Below are 22,680 nucleotides of genomic sequence, written 5' to 3' on the forward strand. Positions count from 1 at the left end.
TCACAACTTATTTATCTATTTTCTAAAAGCTCTAGGATAATATGGTCTTTGAACATAAGATACCTAAACTACTAACCTAAGGTAACAAGACTCTGAATTTCTCAAAGATTAGATTCTCACATTAATACATTTTAAACTCTAAAATACGCTATGGCAAAGTAAATACTTAAAATATTTAAATAGCAATAATTTATGTACAAAAGATGATTTTGCAGAATGAAATAGTACAATTCGAAAATCCAATATACTATTATGTTTATCTCAAATTTTAATTTACTAATAAAGCACATAATTCAATGTATGATTATCACACTGTCATTTTTAGTTATAATTTGATTTTTATATTAAAAAAATCACGTTTTTCAAACGTTAAATTCCAATAACTACCTATTTTTAGAAACAACCTAAAATGCATACCATAGCAGAAAAATTGGTAAGTCGTATATACAATATTCTCTCATTTAGGAAAACTACCTAGAAACTACTAAGATGGTCTATTAAAATAGACCATTTTAAAAATAAAAGTCATAAAACTTCTAATATTCTTTATAGTTGTACTTTTCAGGAGGGAGAACTCTCACCCTCAAATCAGCTGCTTTGGGATTTTCTGAAGCAATTTACCCAAATCATCTTTTTTCAAAATTTAAATATAGTGAAAACTCCCAACACCCCATGCATCAACTAAGCAAACAGATATACTGTCTTACCTTCCTTCATCAATGTAATCTACTACAAGTGTGCTGAGAATGAAGAGAATGAGGAGGGCAATGAACATGTGATATATCGTTCTGATGTGGTCCACCTCAAACAGCTCACTGTAAATGTAGTTCCAATAAAATTAATCGATATTTAATTTTAAAACACCATATGTTAAAGACTTTACTTCAAAGCAGTTCAGAAGATGCTTAATCCACACTCCAAAAACATCTCAAACAGTAATCACAGAACATTACTCACGAATATCAGTATTCTAATGAAGAAATCAATGATAAATAATCAACTCAGACAACATTTCAAAAGACACATTCATTACCTACTCAAAATGCACCTTTAATTTTCAATTCACAAATGAAGTTGCCACAATTAATTTACACTTCCTATTTTTCCCCCATAAAATCTACACAATCGGGGTTCTAAAATAAGTAAATCTGAGAAAACTATCAAGTCTCAAAAGTTGGCTAGCCAAAGAAGAGATGAAAAAAATTTATGTATCAAGAAGACAGCACCACCGAAACTCTCTTGAAGTGGTTTACCTAACTAGAAAATTTCTGTTCTAGCAGCACAACTTCAAGGAATTTATCAGAGGACCAATAACCATTCTTACCTCCAACTCCTCCTTTGAAACTAGATACAGAACCAAAAGTTCAGAAAGGAGGAGCAAGAGATGGCAAATGTACAAGAAGAAGTATCAAAACCAATGTATTACATGAATACAGAACAAACCTATTAAACATTCATAGAGTACTCAGTGATTCTAACCATCAGAATAGTTTGATTTTTTTAAATGCAAATAATTAAAAAAAGCAGCTAAAAATACTCACTCTAAGAGAGATCGCCTTATAACAAAAATCTTTCCATGTTCTGGAGGTGCTCTCAGATCTCTGGGAAGAGCAAAAAATTAAAATATGAGTACTTCAAGTATTACAAGAAATTTAAACCTATGGATAAGAAAAGCAATATTACCAACTACAGCTTAAAATATTAACTGCCTTCTCACTATGACCCAGGTACTGTGTTAGGGTTTTATGCATGTTTTGTCATTTGCTTCTTCTGAACAATGCTGTGAGGTAGGTGCAGACATATCTGATTAGGAAGGAAGAGATGTTAGACAAACCTAACTAGAGCAGCACTCAAAAGGCCCCACAGCCCAGCCCCTATGGAGATGCATTCCTGGAATCACAGGCTGACAACCACTCTTCCTTCTCCTAAACACCCCTTAGGACAAGCCTCCAGCCATACTTTCCTCAGTTCACATACTATTTTGGTCTGTCCTCCAAAACTGCACTGATGTTTATGATACCCTCCCCTAAGGTCTTCCAACAATCCCTAACAGCCTCCTGATCTAAAAGGTTACCTCCAGTTACTAAAACCTCACATTTTAACATCTAACATTATCACCTTCTTTAGGGCTTCTTGCAGTACCATTAGCACTTCTGCTATGGTTAGCTATTCTGGTCAAAACAGGTCTCCAGAACAGGAGACTGACAGAGACCAAAGAGGCATAAAACCAAGGAAAGTACAAAATGGCAAATTAGCACACACTGGCCTTTGATAGCCTTCCCTCTACTGCTCTGGATGACTGACCAATTAAAATAACGTATACTAATTGCACTGTACTTTATTACAAGTACTGTATAGGGTACAATAGAGAGGCAGTATGAGACATAGTGAAGAGCACAGACAGTGGGTTCAAATCCCCACTGTGTAATCTTGGACAACATTTAACTGCTTCGTGCTTCAGTTTCCTAACCTGTAATATGCAGTTATATTATGTGCCTCACAGGGTCATTGTTTGGTTTAAATGTAAAGCATTCAACAAGCGTTAGCTATGTTATTTTATAAGTCAGCATGGTCTTAAATGAGGTATGCATGTTTGTTATAATCCACGTATTAAGATGAAGAAACCCAGCCTTCAACTGTTTAAAACAGCAATACATGGCTAATACAAGGTAGTGCGGTGTGAATCCAGGCTTTTTTAGTGCAATCCACATTGAGACCACTGAGCTGTGCTAGAGTAGACTTGTGCATTAAAAGAAACTATTACTCATACTTACTTAGCTCTGTGGCTGTTCTCTCCTTCAAGAACAGAAAAGGATGTGAGGGTACAACCACCATTGTCTAATGATGCGGATTTTTCAATGAGATTGGTCACAAAATCATCAAAGTGACTGCCAACTTCCTTCATAAAAAAGGGCTTCAATTCCTAGAATTTTAAGACAAATAAAGGAAAGCATTAGGAGCTAACTAGCTTATGAGTTGTTGACATTTTTTAAAGGGTTCTCCTAAATAGAGCTGGATCAAAAGGAATCCATGATAAGTGAATTCATAGGAATAAAAACAGAAAAGTGATTTCTACAGCTGACCTGTAGTTTCAGAAACTGCTACTGAAAAAGCAACATGATGATTTGTCTTTTTAAGAATGTATACCCGGAGGTTGCTGTGAGAGTTTCTCCGTTTTCCTCGCTTGGCTGCTTCGTGAATAAGCTCTTTGCCACAGACCTCGGCGTCTCAGCATCTGCCTTGATCTGCGTCAGGGCCAAAGCTGTCAGATGTTAAGACTAAAGGTCTGACTTCCGGGAAGATGGCGGAAGAGTAAGACGCGGAGATCACCTTCCTCCCCACAGATACACCAGAAATACATCTACGCGTGGAACAACTCCTACGGAGCACCTACTGAACGCTGGCAGAAGACCTCAGACCTCCCAAAAGGCAAGGAACCCCCCACGTACCTGGTTAGGGCAAAAGAAAAAACTAAACAGAGACAAAAGGATAGGAACGGGTCCTGCACCAGCGGGAGAGAGCTGTGAAGGAGGAAAAGTGTCCACACACTAGGAAGCCCCTTCGCGGGTGGAGACTTCGGGAGGCGGAGTGGGGGAGCTTGGGAGCCGCGGAGGAGAGCACAGCAGCAGGGGCGCGGAGGGCAAAGCGGACAGATTCCAGCGCGGAGGATCGGGCCGACCGGAACTCGCCAGCCGAGAGGCTTGTCTACTCGCCCGCCGGGGCGGGCGGGACTGGGAGCTGAGGCTCCGGCTTTTGTCGGAGCGCCGGGAGAGGACTGGGGTTGGCGGCGTGAACACAGCCTGCAGGGCGTTAGTGCACCGCGAGAGAGTCCGGGGAAAAGTCTGGACCTGCCGAAGAGGCAAGAGACTTTTACGTCCCTCTTTGTTTCCTGGTGCACGAGGAGAGGGGATTAAGAACGCTGCTTGAGAGAGCTCCAGGGACGGGCGCTAGCCGCGGCTGGAAGTGCGGAGCCCAGAGACAGTCATGAGACGCTAGGGCCGCTGCTGCCGCCACCAGGAGGCCTGTGTGCGAACACAGGTCACTAGCCACACGCCCTTCCGGGGAGCCTGTGCAGCCCGCCACTGCCGGGGTCCCGGGATCCAGGGACAACTCCCCCGGGAGAACGCACGGCGCGCCTCAGGCTGCAACGTCACGCCGGCCTCTGCCGCCGCAGGCACGCCCCACACTCCGTGACCCTCCCTACCCCCCGGCCTGAGTGAGCCAGAGCCTCCGAATCAGCGGCTCCTTTAACCCCGTCCTGTCTGAGCAAAGAACAGACGCCCTCCGGCGACCTACACGCACAGGCGGGGCCAAATCCAAAGCTGAGCCCCTGGGAACTGTGAGAACAAAGAAGAGAAAGGGAAATCTCTCCCAGCAGCCTCAGGAGCAGCAGATTAAAGCTCCACAATCAACTTGATATACCCTGCATCTGTGGAATACCTGAATAGACAACGAATCATCCCAAATTAAGAAGCCCTGTGGATGAAAGGCTCTTGGGGCTGCAGCCAGGAGTCAGTGCTGTGCCTCTGAGGTGGGAGAACCAACTTCAGGACACTGGTCCACAAGAGGCCTCCCAGCTGCACATAATATCAAACAGCAAAAATCTCCGAGAGATCTCCATCTCAACGCCAACACCCAGCTTCACTGAACGACCAGCAAGCCACAGGGCTGGACATCCTATGCCAAACAACTAGCAAGACAGGAACACAACCCCACCCATTAGCAGAGAGGCTGCCCAAAATCATAATAAGTCTACAGACACCCCAAAACACATCACCAGACGTGGACCTGCCCACCAGAAAGACAAGATCCAGCCTCATCCACCAGAACACAGGCCCTAGTCCCCTCCACCAGGAAGCCTACACAACCCACTGAACCAACCTTAGCCACTGGGGACAGACACAAAAAACAACAGGAACTACGAACCTTCAGCCTGCAAAAAAGGAGACCCCAAACACAGTAAGATAAGCAAAATGAAAAGACAGAAAAACACACCGCAGATGAAGGAGCAAGATAAAAACCCACCAGACCTAACAAATGAAGAGGAAATAGGCAGTCTACCTGAAAAAGAATTCAGAATAATGATAGTAAGGTTGATCCGAAATCTTGGAGATAGAATGGACAATAGAATGGACAAAATGCAAGAATCAGTTAACAAGGACCTAGAAGAACTAAAGATGAAACAAGCAATTATGAACAACACAATAAATGAAATTAAAAGTACTCTAGATGGGATCAATAGCAGAATAACTGAGGCAGAAGAACGGATAAGTGACCTGGAAGATAAAATAGTGGAAATAACCAATGCAGAGCAGAATAAAGAAAAAAGAATGAAAAGAACTGAGGACAGTCTCAGAGACCTCTGGGACAACATTAAACGCACCAACATTCGAATTATAGGGGTTCCAGAAGAAGAAGAGAAAAAGAAAGGGACTGAGAAAATATTTGAAGAGATTATAGTTGAAAACTTCCCTAATATGGGAAAGGAAATAGTTAATCAAGTCCAGGAAGCACAGAGAGTCCCATACAGGATAAATCCAAGGAGAAATACGCCAAGACACATATTAATCAAACTGTCAAAAATTAAATACAAAGAAAACATATTAAAAGCAGCAAGGGAAAAACAACAAATAACACATAAGGGAATCCCCATAAGGTTAACAGCTGATCTCTCAGCAGAAACCCTACAAGCCAGAAGGGAGTGGCAGGACATACTGAAAGTGATGAAGGAGAAAAACCTGCAGCCAAGACTACTCTACCCAGCAAGGATCTCATTCAGATTTGATGGAGAAATTAAAACCTTTAGAGACAAGCAAAAGCTGAGAGAGTTCAGCACCACCAAACCAGCTTTACAACAAATGCTAAAGGATCTTCTCTAGGCAAGAAACACAAGAGAAGGAAAAGACCTATAATAACGAACCCAAAACAATTTAGAAAATGGGAATAGGAACATACATATCGATAATTACCTTAAATGTAAATGGACTAAATGCTCCCACCAAAAGACACAGATTAGCTGAATGGATACAAAAACAAGACCCTTATATATGCTGTCTACAAGAGACCCACTTCAGACCTAGAGACACATACAGACTGAAAGTAAGGGGATGGAAAAAGATATTCCATGCAAATGGAAACCAAAAGAAAGCTGGAGTAGCAATTCTCATATCAGACAAAATAGACTTTAAAATAAGGACTATTAAAAGAGACAAAGAAGGACACTACATAATGATCAAGGGATCGATCCAAGAAGAAGATATAACAATTGTAAATATTTATGCACCCAACATAGGAGCACCTCAATACATAAGGCAAATACTAACAGCCATAAAAGGGGAAATCGACAGTAACACATTCATAGTAGGGGACTTAAACACCCCACTTTCACCCATGGACAGATCATCCAAAATGAAAATAAATAAGGAAACACAAGCTTTAAATGATACATTAAACAAGATGGACTTAATTGATATTTATAGGACACTCCATCCAAAAACAACAGAATACACATTTTTCTCAAGTGCCCATGGAACATTCTCCAGGATAGATCATATCTTAGGTCACAAATCAAGCCTTGGTAAATTTAAGAAAATTGAAATTGTATCAAGTATCTTTTCTGACCACAACGCCATGAGACTAGATATCAATTACAAGAAAAGATCTGTAAAAAATACAAACACATGGAGGCTAAACAATACACTACTTAATAATGAAGTGATCACTGAAGAAATCAAAGAGGAAATCAAAAAATACCTAGAAACAAATGACAATGGTGACACAACGACCCAAAACCTGTGGGATGCAGCAAAAGCAGTTCTAAGGGGGAAGTTTATAGCAATACAAGCCCACCTTAAGAAGCAGGAAACATCTCGAATAAACAACCTAACCTTGCACCTCAAGCATTTAGAGAAAGAAGAACAAAAAAACCCCAAAGTTAGCAGGAGGAAAGAAATCATAAAAATCAGATCAGAAATAAATGAAAAAGAAATGAAGGAAACGATAGCAAAGATCAATAAAACTAAAAGCTGGTTCTTTGAAAGGATAAACAAAATTGATAAACCATTAGCTAGACTCATCAAGAAAAAAAGGGAGAAGACTCAAATCAATAGAATTAGAAATGAAAAAGGAGAAGTAACAACTGACACTGCAGAAATACAAAAGATCATGAGAGATTACTACAAGCAACTCTATGCCAATAAAATGGACAACCTGGAAGAAATGGACAAATTCTTAGAAAGGCACAACCTGCCAAGACTGAATCAGGAAGAAATAGAAAATATGAACAGACCAATCACAAGCACTGAAATTGAAACTGTGATTAAAAATCTTCCAACAAGCAAAAGCCCAGGACCAGATGGCTTCACAGGCGAATTCTATCAAACATTTAGAGAAGAGCTATCACCTATCCTTCTCAGACTCTTCCAAAATATAGCAGAGGGAGGAACACTCCCCAACTCATTCTACGAGGCCACCATCACCCTGATACCAAAACCAGACAAGGATGTCACAAAGAAAGAAAACTACAGGCCAATATCACTGATGAACATAGATGCAAAGATCCTCAACAAAATACTAGCAAACAGAATCCAACAGCACATTAAACGGATCATACACCATGATCAAGTGGGGTTTATTCCAGGAATGCAAGGATTCTTCAATATACGCAAATCAATCAACGTGATACACCATATTAACAAATTGAAGGAGAAAAACCATATGATCATCTCAATAGATGCAGAGAAAGCTTTTGACAAAATTCAACACCCATTTATGATAAAAACCCTGCAGAAAGTAGGCATAGAGGGAACTTTCCTCAACATAATAAAGGCCATATATGACAAGCCCACAGCAAACATCATCCTCAATGGTGAAAAACTGAAAGCATTTCCACTAAGATCAGGAACAAGACAAGGTTGCCCACTCTCACCACTCTTATTCAACATAGTTTTGGAAGTTTTAGCCACAGCAATCAGAGAAGAAAAGGAAATAAAAGGAATCCAAATCGGAAAAGAAGAAGTAAAGCTGTCACTGTTTGCAGATGACATGATCCTATACATAGAGAACCCTAAAGATGCTACCAGAAAACTACTAGAGCTAATCAATGAATTTGGTAAAGTTGCAGGATACAAAATTAATGCACAGAAATCTCTGGCATTCCTATATACTAATGATGAAAAATCTGAAAGTGAAATCAAGAAAACACTCCCATTTACTATTGCAACAAAAAGAATAAAATATCTACAAATAAACCTACCTAAGGAGACAAAAGACCTGTATGCAGAAAATTATAAGACACTGATGAAAGAAATTAAAGATGATACAAATAGATGGAGAGATATACCATGTTCTTGGATTGGAAGAATCAACATTGTGAAAATGACTCTACTACCCAAAGCAATCTACAGATTCAATGCAATCCCTATCAAACTACCACTGGCATTTTTCACAGAACTAGAACAAAAAATTTCACAATTTGTATGGAAACACAAAAGACCCCGAATAGCCAAAGCAATCTTGAGAACGAAAAATGGAGCTGGAGGAATCAGGCTTCCTGACTTCAGACTATACTACAAAGCTACAGTAATCAAGACAGTATGGTACTGGCACAAAAACAGAAATATAGATCAATGGAACAGGATAGAAAGCCCAGAGATAAACCCACGCACATATGGTCACCTTATCTTTGACAAAGGAGGCAGAAATGTACAGTGGAGAAAGGACAGCCTATTCAATAAGTGGTGCTGGGAAAACTGGACAGCTACATGTAAAAGTATGAGATTAGATCACTCCCTAACACCATACACAAAAATAAGCTCAAAATGGATTAAAGACCTAAATGTAAGGCCAGAAACTATCAAACTCTTAGAGGAAAACATAGGCAGAACACTCTATGACATAAATCACAGCAAGGTCCTTTTTGACCCACCTCCTAGAGAAATGGAAATAAAAACAAAAGTAAACAAATGGGACCTAATGAAACTTAAAAGCTTTTGCACAGCAAAGGAAACCATAAAGAAGACAAAAAGACAACCCTCAGAATGGGAGAAAATATTTGCAAATGAAGCAACTGACAAAGGATTAATCTCCAAAATTTACAAGCAGCTCATGCAGCTTAATAACAAAAAAACAAACAACCCAATCCAAAAATGGGCAGAAGACCTAAATAGACATTTCTCCAAAGAAGATATACAGAGTGCCAACAAACACATGAAAGAATGCTCAACATCACTAATCATTAGAGAAATGCAAATCAAAACTACAATGAGATATCATCTCACACCAGTCAGAATGGCCATCATCAAAAAATCTAGAAACAACAAATGCTGGAGAGGGTGTGGAGAAAAGGGAACCCTCTTACACTGTTGGTGGGAATGTAAATTGATACAGCCACTGTGGAGAACAGTATGGAGGTTCCTTAAAAAGCTACAAATAGAACTACCATATGACCCAGCAATCCCACTACTGGGCATATACCCTGAGAAAACCATAATTCAAAAAGAGTCATGTACCAAAATGTTCATTGCAGCTCTATTTACAATAGCCCAGAGATGGAAACAACCTAAGTGTCCATCATCGGATGAATGGATAAAGAAGATGTGGCACATATATACAATGGAATATTACTCAGCCATAAAAAGAGATGAAATTGAGCTATTTGTAATGAGGTGGATAGACCTAGAGTCTGTCATACAGAGTGAAGTAAGTCAGAAAGAGAGAGACAAATACCGTATGCTAACACATATATATGGAATTTAAGAAAAAAAAAAAAATGTCATGAAAAACCTAGGGGTGAAACAGGAATAAAGACACAGACTTACTAGAGAATGGACTTGAGGCTATGGGGAGGGGGAAGGGTAAACGGTGACAAAGCAATAAAGAGGCATGGACATATATACACTACTAAACGTAAGGTAGATAGCTAGTGGGAAGCAGCCGCATAGCACAGGGAGATCAGCTCGGTGCTTTGTGACCGCCTGGAGGGGTGGGATAGGGAGGGTGGGAGGGAGGGAGACGCAAGCGGGAAGAGATATGGGAACATATGTGTATATATAACTGATTCATTTTGTTGTGAAGCTGAAACTAACATACCATTGTAAAGCAATTATACTCCAATAAAGATGTTTAAAAACAAACAAACAAACAAACAAAAAGAATGTATACCCTTTGGACTTCCCTGGTGGCACAGTGGTTAAGAATCTGCCTGCCAATACAGGGGACACGGATTCAAACCCTGGTCTGGGAAGATCCCACGTGCCACGGAGCAACTAAGCCCGTGTGCCACAGCTGCTGAGCCTGCACTCTAGAGCCCACGAGCCACAACTACGGAAGCCCATGCACCTGAAGCCCATGCTCCGCAACAAGAGAAGCCACTATAATGAGGAGCCCACGCACCGCAACGAAGAGTAGCCCCCACTTGCCACAACTAGAGAAAGCCCACACGCAGCAACGAAGACCCAACTCAGCCACAAAAATTAAAATAAATAAAATAAAAATTTTTAAAAAGCATGTATACCCTTTTAGGCATAAAACAAAGTAATCACCTACTAAATGAACTCCTACGAATGATATACCAAAACAAAATAACAGAAATGCTAAAAATGACAGTATTTTTCTCTCTTCAAATTTTTATATGGAAAACAAAAATCAATATTATGTCACCATTATATAATCTTAAGTCCCCTTTCTTCTCAAGCAACCCCTTCAGTGCCAAGTGTCCAGTGTTTATATTGAATATTTTAAGTCATGCCATTTCTCTGTGATACCAACATTTATACAATAATGTATACTCCTACCTCCACAGCTACATATTTATCTAACTATAACACACACTTTTATAACACAGATTATACATTTTAACACTTTAAAACTTAGTTTTTGAAAAGTATGAGGCAAAAAAAAATTTTTCTTCGAATTATAATGGGCCACCTACTGTGGATGCTCAAATTGTAAATTGTGGTATTTTAAAATTGGCAGGGGCTTCCCTGGTGGTGCAGTGGTTGAGAGTCCTCCTGCTGATGCAGGGGACACGGGTTCGTGCCCCGGTCCGGGAAGAGCCCACATGCCGCGGAGCGGCTGGGCCCATGAGCCAAGGCCGCTCCGCAACGGGAGAGGCCACAACAGTGAGAGGCCCGTGTACCGCAAAAAAAAAAAAAAAAACGGCAGGACTCATCTACACAAAGGAAAACAAAGTGTTACTTACTAATTTTTCAAGAAAAAAAAAATGCTCTCTCCTCTAACTATATTATTTAGGTTGAACCTAAAATATCTGAAGTAGCCTTTTTTCTGGATTCTGTTTTTGTTTTTGTTTTTCTGGACTGTTTTAACAAGAGCTTGGCCAAGTCTTTTAAAAGTAAAGCCTGAAAATATTAATGTATCTAATGGAACTATATGAAGGCTTTTCAAACTACTTCCTTCCAGAGTTCCCAAATGTTTTTGGGGTCCCGGGCAGTGAGAACTGGGCACAAAAGGCTTTCTGTGTTCCCCATTTTTTGTTTGTAGGAAATAGGCTTCATTCAGCCTCCTTGACCTTCCCTGAGTTCCAAAGGGAAGGTTCAAACAGCTGCTTATCAGGGAAGGGAGGGGATGCAGAAACAAGGGCTGAGCAGTCAAGGAACAACAGTGCAAGCCTTGGGACAGGGTCCTGGCTCCTCCTCAAGGAATATACTATATCTTTGAGCTCTTCTGCAGAACAAAGGCCCCCACCCAGATGGAGGATGGCAACCTTAGGCTGAGTGCAAGATTCCTGGAGCACTGCCCTGTTACCTCACCACCAACCAATCAGAAGGAAGCCATACACCCTACAGCCCTCACCCCAAATTTTGCTTATAAAAACTTCTACCTCCAAACTGTAACAAGGAAGAGCCAATTCTGACTCCAAGTTGGATCTGTTTCTTTTACTTTAACCTTTGCGTTTCGTTGCTTCTGTTATTATAATCACTGTCTATAGCTGTAAGCATACATAATGGCCTGCCACAGGGAACCCTGTTCCTCTGTCTGTTAAACTAAAAGGCCTTCGTTCAGCTCACAGAGAGACATTCTGACCCTGCCCACCTTCATTCTGAAATTTTTCAATAGGCATGATGCTGTTACCGAGTCCAAGCTCGCTCTGCTCGCCGCACAACAGGCCAATAAATCGGGAGATGAGGTGTTGAGGCAAAGAATATGACTTTATTCGGAAAGCCGGCAGACCGAGAAGATGGAGGACTGGGGTCTCCAAAGAACCATCTTATCGGGGTCTGGATGCCAGTTTCTTTTATAGAAGAGATGGGGAGGAGGTGAGGAAGTAAAGTAAAAAGGCCATTCATCTTGCAAAATATGAGGGGTTGTGTTAATTTCTTCTTTTCTGTAGCCATTCACAGGTGGGCAGGGTCAGATTGTCTCCCTATGAACTGAACAGAGGAACTTTAGTTTAACATTCAGGCAGAGGGGCAGGGTTCCCTGAGTCAGTCCATTATGTATAATAACAAAAGCAACGAAAAGCAAAAGTTAAAGTAAAAGAAACAGATCCAATGTGGAGTCAAAATTGGCTCTTCCCTGTTACAATGCTTCCCTAACCAAAAACAAAACAAACACCCAAAAAAGGTGGCACTCGGAAAAAAAAGGAGCGGGAGGTGGTGGTGGTGGTTATTTTCTCATTAAGCTCTAGCACTGGACTGCTTAATAGATGAAGGTTTTTTTCAGGTACAAAAATGCTGTCTCGCGTAGAAATATACTAAAAGAGAAGAAGGGAAAGAATTTGTTCATTCCACTAAGTGCTAGGTGTAGTTCAGGGCACTGCTGCAGGCACTGGAAATACAACAATGAACAAAACCTAGTGCCTGTCCTCATGGAACTTAAAATTCCAGTCGGGCTAAACAGGACATACAGTATGCCAGATGGTGTTAGGGAAAGAAATAAAGAGAAGGATCTGGGGGAAAGAGGGTGCTATTTTTCATAGAGAGGTCAGAGAAAGCCTCAAAAATAAGATGACATTTGATAAGATGTGAAGAAAGTAAGAGGGCAAGTTAGTCGATAACTGTGGGAAAAGTACCAGAAGCATAAGGGTAAAAAGTCCTGAGGCAGGAACACCCTTGATGTGTTTGAGTAATAGCAAGGAAATAGGACATTATAGTTGAAGCAAAAGAGTGGTAAGAGTTGAGGTCAGAAAAGATGGGGGAGGGTGGCAGGAGAGGGGCTAAACCATGTAAGGTCTTAACACTTTACCCCCTATTCACATTAGTCCACTGAAATTTTATTCAACACTAAAAAAGGAGCCTGGAATCTTTTAACTAGGATTCCTCATACTCTGGATCTAGCACCCTTCCCAATTAAGTATCAGGTCAAGTAGACCAGAAGCATGGGGAAAAAAAACAAGCCATAATGATTGTTATAAAAAAATCAGTAAAAGCTGATACTTATCTACCCAACTCAAATTAAAAATACTCAACGTCTGACGGCACAACTTCTTGTGCCTTACTCACTACTCGCCCACAGATGAGCCGCTGCCATACATGCCCCAACACTTGCAATTTCCAAAGCCTACAGCAACCTCCTTATCCTCACCCTCCTCATCAATTGAACCATTCTCTTTTCCCCTTCTTTTTCTCCCCATATTCCAAAACTCCTACTGTAAGCAAAGAATGTTGCCCACCATTCCAGTTCTACAAGGATCAAGCCACTGCTACTGCAGTCACCCACCCTTGAGGGGAATTCAGGATGGAGAAAACAAGGAAGCATTCTGTGCTTTGGATATACTGACCCCTAGACAGTAAATTGCACACTAAGGAAAATTTTCAAATGGCCCCAGATTCTTGCATCTTCCTATACATAGAAAAGCACTAAAATCATTAATTTGAGATGTCTATTCTTTGTGATTAGCAGTAATCCTTCTATGCTTGACTACATGTTTTTCCCAGGCAAAAATCTCATATATATCCTGGCTCCTCTCCTGCCTCTTTTGAACAGTCTCCTCAGAGCCACTAAGAGGCTATTTCTTGGGCTATGAGGTTCCTGAATAAAACTTGACTCACAACTGTTCCCTTTTGAGTTGTTCTTTCAGTGGACAGGGAAACTGAGCAGGAACCTGCGGGGCCCTTCCAGGTATAAAAGTCTTCGTGTTTCCTGTTTCTTGTTTGTAGGAAAAAAGCTTGAGCCTCCTAGACCTTCCCAGAGTTCTAAAGGGCAGATTCATAGAGTTACTAATTAGGGAATGCAGAAACAAAGGAAAAGCAGTCAAGAAAGATAGTTCAACAATAAAACAGAGTCCTAGATCCTCCTCAAGGGATATACATGACAATCTGATACATATCTTCAAATTGTTCTAAAGGAACAATTCCAGGTGGAAGATGGTAACTGCAGGCTCAGACCCCAGACTGATCTCAACCAGAAGGGTGATTTGAGATTCCTGGAACAGCACCCTGTTACCTCACCACCAACCAATCAGAAGAAAGTCATACACCCTACAGCCGCCACCCCAAATGTTGCCTTTAAAAACTCTTCCCTGAAAACCACCCGGAGTTCATGTCTTCTGAGCATGAGCCACCCATTCTCCTTGTGTAAGCAGATAGGGTAGGGGGTCCCCGGAGAAAGAAAACTAGGCATGGCTTTCTTGACATATGAGAAGCCATTTTTGGCCTGAGTAATATTGTGATCTAAGCCTGGTCACAATGCTTGCCCTTGAACAGATCTCATAATTCATGATCTTAAGGGAAGTAAGGGAATGCAGAACAAAGGAAAAGGAGTCAAGAAACAATAGTCCTAGTTCCTCCTCAAGGGATATACATAGTATCTTTGAGTTCAGCAGAAACTAAGGCCCTCACTCGGGTGGAGGATGGAATAATGCCGTTGACCCTCATGACTTCAACTAAAGCTTAGACTCTGTGGACCTTTGGCCCAATTCTATGCTTCTCAGCTCAAGCCCCTTCATGAATATGCATGTACCCTTAGCTTAAAGCTTCCCCAATTTTGCTGTTGGGGAGACACTGCTTTGGGAAAGATCCCCAGTGTTCTCAAAGGAATAAATCCTTCTCCTGCTGTCTGCCTTGGTTGTGTCTTTTGGCTTGACACCCACCAAGCAGTGAACCCAGTTTTTCGCGTAACACTTGCTTGGTCCTTGCAATAAACTTTTCTCTGCTCCAAACTCTGATGTTTTGGTTGTTTGGTTTCACACTGCACCAGGCACACAAAGTTGGGTTTGACGACAACAGCATGAAGGCATTTCTTAATGCTGATGATATAAAATTCACATTTTATGGCAAGACGAGAAAGATTTAAACATAATATTTTTCTTTGCCTGTTTGGACCTCCTCCCTCCCCTTTACTGTGTATTGTGCATGTGCATTAACCAGACCTCCTTAGGAGATAACATTCCTTCTTAATCTCATCAAGGGTCACAACTCCTTAGGAGATAACCTTCCTTCTTAATCTTGTAAGGGGCCCCAAAGACCATGACCTACTACCTGCTTTTTACCTCTAGATCTGGATTGCGTAAACTGTCAATAATCTGTCATTTAAAGTCCAGCCCTCTATCTCATAAACTTAATATAACTGTCTATGACCTCTCACGGGCAGACAGTTCTTGGAGCTTTCTGAGAGGCTGTTCCCAGGTTATAATCCTCAATTTGGTGCGAATAAAATTTTCCACTTCTTTCTTAGAAGGACTTACTAATTTTTTTCATCAACGATGCCTTTGTCTTCTTTCTCTATTAGGAATTAAAGTTGATTGAAGCTGCTGCCACTGGGACGCAAGGAAGAACTCTATTGTGGACACTATTAAGTTTCCTTAGCCTCCTCCTTTCATGTATCCAAGTACTGATAGAAATAAAGAGTGACTGCTTATTACTGTCATTCCCTTTGTAAGAGGGAAACACAGTACAAGAAGTGCTCCACTTCTGCCTTCTAATGAGTTCTTCTATTGCATGAAACTCGTGTTAATTAGAACTTCAAAACGTGACAATAAATCTGTCTAAAAATTTCTATCAGTAACCTGAAAAGGAGACAAGCTTATAGGCTTTCTAATTTACTTATCTTCTCAATCTCATCTCTAATAACATTAATTTCATCCAGCCCATGGACTATATGATTGTCCCAGCACAACAGATAGACAGAAGGACAACAGAAGAAAGGAGGCAGGCAGTTAACTAGAACCTAGAAAAGCAAGGTGCTTAGATAATCTATCAAAGAACCTCATTTTTAAAACAAGCAGCTAAAGGAGACAACCTCTAAGATTCTAAGAATGGGGAACAACCACCAAGAAGCAAAGATTCTACGGGTAGAACGCAGTGAAGGCACCACGAGTGATCGGAGACGAGGCTGGAGAAGCAAATAGGGTCTACAGTTCATGCAGGTCTTTTAAGGTTTTTTTGTTGTTTTTTTTTTTGCCATGTCACTTGGCTTGTGGGATCTTAGTTCCCCAATCGGGGATTGACTGATTAATTGATTGATTGATTTAGGCCGCACCGTGCCTTAGTTGCGGCACACGGGATCTTCAATTGCAGCATGCGGACTCCTTAGCTATGGCATGCATGTGGGATCTAGTTCCCCGACCAGGGATTGAACCCGGGACCCCTGCATTGGGAGCATGGAGTGTTACCCATTTGACCACCAGGGAAGTTCCCCCAACCGGGGATTGAACCTGGGCCCTCGGCAGTGAAAGCAAGGAGGAGTCCTAACCACTGGACCGCCAGGGAATTCCCCCATTTTAAGAATTTTTCATTTTATCCTAAGGGCAACTGAAAACCAATAATGTTTTAAGCACAAGGTTTATAAACATATTCAGATTTGCACTTCAGAAAGAGAAACACTTCTAAAAAGCCTTCCAAACAGAGGTTGCTTTGGACTGAGTATTAAAATGTGAAAAGAGCAGGGTCGTTTATGGATAAAGTAACCCTTACAGAGGCATGAAAAAATTATAAAGTAGGCTGAGAGAAAGAAACACAAAATAAACATGTATACTCTGAGTAGAGTATAAAATATTATACTCTGGAACTTCCGGGTTGGTGAACCCATGGTGACGCAGGGAGAATGGCTCACTCAGAGAGCATGGAACCTCCGCACCCTTTCCCCATACTTGCCCTGTGCATCTCTTCCACCTGGCTGTTCCTGAGCTATTATATCCTTTTATAATAAACTGGTGATCTAGTAAGTAAACAAAAATTAAAAAACAAAATATTATACTCTGGGCTTCCCTTGTGGCACAGTGATTAAGAATCCGCCTGCCGGGGCTTCCCTGGTGGTGCAGTGGTTGAGAGTGCGCCTGCCAATGCAGGGGACACGGGTTCGTGCCCCGGTCCGGGAAGATCCCACATGCCACGGAGCAGCTGGGCCCGTGAGCCATGGCTGCTGAGCCTGTGCGTCCAGAGCCTGTGCTCCGCAACGGGAGAGGCCACAACAGTGAGAGGCCCACGTACCCCAAAAAAAAAAAAAAAAAAAAAAAAAAGAATCTGCCTGCCAATGCAGGGCGACACGGGTTTGAGCCCTGGTCTGGGAAGATCCCACATGCCGCGGAGCAACTAAGCCCGTAAGCCACAACTACTGAGCCCTCGAGCCACAACTACTGAAGCCCGCGTGCCTAGAGCCTGTGCTCCACAACAAGAGAAGCCACCGCAATGAGAAGCCCGAGCACTGCAACGAAGAGTAGCCCCCGCTTGCCGCAACTTGAGAAAGCCCACGTGCAGCAACGAAGACCCAACGCAGCCAAAAATAAATAAATAAAATAAATTTAAAATATATATATATACTATACTCTGACTCCACAAGGTCATATCACTAGTTCATGAATTACTTGTTTCTCTGATTTACCGTCTGGCTTTGCACAGAGAATCTTTTAACCTCACAGTGGCATAGAACCAGAAACCTGACCTTTTCGGGCAAAGCAAGTAACACAACAGAACAGGTAATACAGTGTTTAAATTGAATCCCCAAGAGAGGGCTCCCCTAACAATTCACTCTAACGTATACTGCATCTTATTCTTTTCCATCATTGTACTTAATACAATCTAAAATGCTTTATATTTCTATTTTTTGGTGTCTTAATGTCTATCTCCCCCACCTGACTTTAAAACCATGTCTATTTGTTAACCACTCTACAGTCACCTCTCAGCAAAACAACTGCCAAGACTGTAGGTGTTAAATATATATCCAAACAGCTTTTGATATCAACTCCTGCCCCCGAAACCCCTACTCATACCACTGCTTGCTTTATTCAGTATCTATTATAGAGCAGAAAGTAGGTATCTAAAACAAAACAAAACTACATAGCCCTGATTTCTCTGTGGAAAATATAAAGGGAAAGGGACTAAAAATCACTACTGTTCTTATTGTTGATAATGGCTGTTAATAATTGAATGACTGCTTTATGCTAGATACTCTCTTAGGGCCTTTTAAATATTATTTCTAGTCTTAAAACAGTCTTTGAAGTAGGCAATAGAATTCCTATTTTACATATGAGAGATCTAAGCGTGAACAAGTCAAGTGATGTGACTTACCCAAGGTCACCACTTGTAGGCTATAGAACTAGGATCAGAACTCCAGTCTATCTGACCTCAGAGTTCGCATTACATTATATTGCTTTCCACTGTACTTTATATAAAATAGTTTCTATATGATTAGCACCATAAGCGAAAAAAGTAAAACCTAAAAAGTCAATGATGTACATACATGTAGCCTGAAAATGGTAGGTAATCTAGTAAAAAGGTGTTGTTTGGCTTAGTTCTATTACAAACATTTCATTTGCAGGCATCAATGTAGAAGAGGTTTAAAGTCCTAAACAGTGCACTGTAATAAATTCCCCCTACATAGTCAAAAAAAGTCTTGAGTATAACTGTTACATAATCCTTAATACAGGAAGCCAAAGGTTCAAGATAAACCAGGAACTAATCAAATTAGAGCTCTGAATTTTAATCCCTTTTTATTTAAAATCAAATTCATCCTGGGCTATTTCCCAATTTAAGTTAGACTACAATATTCTTGATATCATATTGTTATCAGTCTAAACTGAGCTGAAACACATTTATTTACCTTAATCTACTTAGGTAGCTCCTGCCTCTTAACTATCCAAATGGTATACATTACAGTTTCTCATCATCACTGCCTACCTCCTTCACTTCATTAGCCATTATTAAATACTAGAAAACCAGAAAGGAGTAAAAATATTACATTCCCAGTAGTTACCATATGATACATCTGTACAAATGACTATCATGAAATAATTTTTTAAAAATCACATTTTCAAAGAATATTTTAACACAAAAAAAGCCACAAAATGATGTTAAGAAAAATATACAACTGAATATATAAATGGATGCTGATTTTGCTAATGTATCTGACACACATGCCTGCATGTGTCTACTTGGATCTGTGCATACGATATAAGAAGGAAAACAAATTACGGGAGAAAATAAACCAAAATATTATCTCCAAGTGGTGGGCATATGGGTGGTGAGTGTTTCCTTTTTATACTTTGTCTCATAAATTTTCTGCAATGAGCCTATATTACTCCTATAATCAGAAAAAAAAACTACATTAATTAAGAAAATATATTCCTCCTGTTCTTGAAACAATCCTCCTTTTGTGATATGGTATCATAACATTAAAATAAAATCTTTTAAACCTTGCACTTTTTTCCTAAAAGAAAGTACCTTATCTAAGATGCCACTGATCTTTGTTTGGCACTATGGAAAAAAAAGCTGCCAAGTGAATTACACTACACAGCACAGTGTTTTCTTGTTTCCAGAGACATTACAAAAGAGAGTAACCATCACCTGTAAGATCTTCAACAGAGCCCTAAAATCATGTAATTTCTTACCAAGAATACCAACTTACAGTGACATCACCTTATAGCTTTCAATGAACCTTTTAAAGGTATCTAACTCAACTGCTGTTCCTCTTGCGTATCCATTTTATACATAGTATTCTCGGCTAGCACGAGAACAGAAACGACGTCTTCAAAATCTCAGCACCTAATGTAGTGCCTGACAGACAAAGGAACCAAGTGTTGTTCGTGCAACTAAATTACTGAACGTTCCTAGGGAGCAATGAGGCAGGTACATTTCTTCATTTTGTAAATAAGTGATGAAATCATAAAGAACAATGAACTGACTTTCCCAAGGTTCATCAAAGCAGACTAGAGACTAATACATTTATTTATGTATTTAAGTAAAATGAGAAAAGGCAGAAAGGGAAATAGAAGAATGCAGTCACACTTACACAGCCAAAAGAAGGTAAGATTTGACCAGAAGATCAGGGATAGTAAACTACAATGGGTAGTTATTATAGTGACTGTTAATTGTCAACCTATCGTTTCTCACCCCCTTCCTTAGTACTAGAACCCCTAATTTTTACCTGGGCACCTAAATGCCCAGAATCAATAAATTTCCCAGTCTCCCTTTGCACCTAGATGTGGCCAGGTGACTAAGTTCTTGCCAATGAGGTACAAGCAGAATTGGTTTGACAAAACCTCCAGAAAAACTTCCTTAAAAGACAGCTGGGGGGCTTCCCTGGTGGCGCAGTGGTTGAGAGTCCGCCTGCCGATGCAGGGGACATGGGTTCGTGCCCCAGTCCGGGAAGATCCCACATGCTGCGGAGCGGCTGGGCCCGTGAGCCATGGCCGCTGAGCCTGCGTGTCCGGAGCCTGTGCTCCGCCACGGGAGAGGCCATAACAGTGAGAGGCCTGCATACCGCAAAAAAAAAAAAAAGACAGCTGGTACCTGTTCCTTGCCCCCTTTCTTCCCCTACATCAATTCTGCTCTTTGAAACTCAGATGAAATGGCTGAAGCCACTTGGACAATGAGAAGACAAATCACAGCCTACAAATGGTGAGGCAGGGAGGTAGAAGGAGGAGTCGCTGAGGACCAGAGTCACCATACCAGCTGTGGACCTCTCACCTCTGGATCATTTATACAAGAGGAAAATGCACTTCTATCTTGTTTAAGCCACAATTACTTGTGTTCATCTTGTGTTGCTATTACGGCACAAGCTAATCTCAACTTATACAAATGATCAAAGAATTTCTGGGCAGAAAACCCTTCGACTTGTCTTTCCAGCAGTCTGCCAACAAATCAAATAAGTTGGCACTATCCAAAAACTTCTTACTTTACTTGAACAAGTGATAAGCCATGAAGAGGAGGCCTCGTTTGCAGACATGCCATTTGAGTCATACTCATTACAGATTGCTCATTTAATGGTCAGGCAGCTGCACTAGATACTAATATGAAAAACAACACTAGAAATGCTATATAAAAAGCAAGCGAAATATAAATACTTATTTTTAAGAAGAATAGAAAGTAATTTTTCATCCCTTCAATTTTCACACTAGACCTAACATTTCCTCTATAAAATTGTGTACATTAATAAAAGTTCTACAAACATCGATAGTAAAGATATCCTCTTTTCTCTTCTCAACATACTCACTTTCCTCTGGAAACTGTCCTCAAAGGTGAGGACAGGCACCCCATGTCCAGGTTGGGGCTGTACTATATGGCCCTGCCCTTCTGAACAAAATTCAATTCTCTCTCTCATAGACCTGAAACTCTGAGCTTAGAAAGCGTGACTGGAAACCTTATTAACTGAAAAATTCAGAAATAGCTGAACTCTTGCCATTAAAATAAATATCCTTTCCAAAGCCTGAGTGTGTTCGACTTCTCCTAGGATTCTATGAGATACATTAATCTTTCAAATACACTTCCTTTTATGCTTAAATAAGGCAAAGTAGGTTCCTGTTATCTGCAACCAACAGAAAAAATATAAAACAATGTTAAACAAAGCTAATTTCTCTACTAATGTAGAGAATGTAGCTCTGATGTAGCTGGTTGGAACCTAATCATTTGAATCTCCCTTGGACTTTTCCAAGATCTTTAAAGGCTTGTTACAACACAATTCTAAGGATTTCAAAAGGTCATGATTCAGAGTTACACAGTGCTCTATGACCCCACTAGCACCATATTTTTTTTTTTTTTTTTTTTTTTGCGGTACACGGGCCTCTCACTGTTGTGGCCTCTCCCGTTGCAGAGCACAGGCTCCGGATGCGCAGGCTCAGCGGCCATGGCTCACGGGCCCAGCCGCTCCGCGGCATGTGGGATCTTCCCGGACCGGGGCACGAACCCGCATCCCCTGCATCGGCAGGCGGACTCCCAACCACTGCGCCACCAGGGAAGCCCCATATTTTTTTTTAATTAAGTACTTCAAAGTTTTTTTATGACAGCATTTAGACCTAGAAGTGACCTTAAAAAATTCAATCAGTTCAACCCACTAATGTCATCACCTCTCTCATTTCTCTTCCCTTAGGACTAAAGAGCTTGCTCAGTACTTGACAACCTTCTTCACACCTTTCCTTAATAGGAGCTCCTCTATCTGTACATATAAATTTTCACTGAATTCTTTGTAAGTTGCCATATTTAGCAAATAAAAATATAGGAGACACCCCCCCCCCAATATATATATTTAGGACAGTTGGTTAAATTTGAATTTGATAAACAACTAACTTTTTTAGTCTAGGTATGTCCCGAATATTGCATGATGACCAACAAACTATCTGTGGTTTGCCTGAAATTCAAATTTAACTAGGCATACTGTATTTTATCTAACAACTCTAGTGCCATGGAGCCGGAAGAGTTGCCCAGTAAGAGCTATAGGCTATCTATTCCCTTTACAACAGGAAGTAGAGAATTAGGAGCAAAAGTTTAAGTTAGCTACACAATGATGACA

General features: G+C 40.7%; 1 protein-coding gene across 5 annotated transcripts in view; it reads right to left on the bottom strand.

Moving 5' to 3' along the window:
• SOAT1 (sterol O-acyltransferase 1) overlaps positions 1-22,680 on the bottom strand; it is a 64,744-nt gene that overhangs the window by 11,344 nt on the left and 30,720 nt on the right. For all 5 annotated transcript variants that reach the window (XM_033854304.2, XM_033854314.2, XM_073803853.1 and 2 more), the window contains 3 exons: positions 2,775-2,923; positions 1,542-1,601; positions 708-815 (listed from right to left, as the gene is read on the bottom strand). In XM_033854304.2, the coding sequence (XP_033710195.1) occupies positions 708-815; positions 1,542-1,601; positions 2,775-2,923 (317 nt within the window). The remainder of the gene's footprint in view (positions 1-707; positions 816-1,541; positions 1,602-2,774; positions 2,924-22,680) is intronic.

The sequence above is a fragment of the Tursiops truncatus genome, chromosome 1 (assembly GCF_011762595.2).
Source record: "Tursiops truncatus isolate mTurTru1 chromosome 1, mTurTru1.mat.Y, whole genome shotgun sequence".
Lineage (NCBI taxonomy): Eukaryota > Metazoa > Chordata > Mammalia > Artiodactyla > Delphinidae > Tursiops > Tursiops truncatus.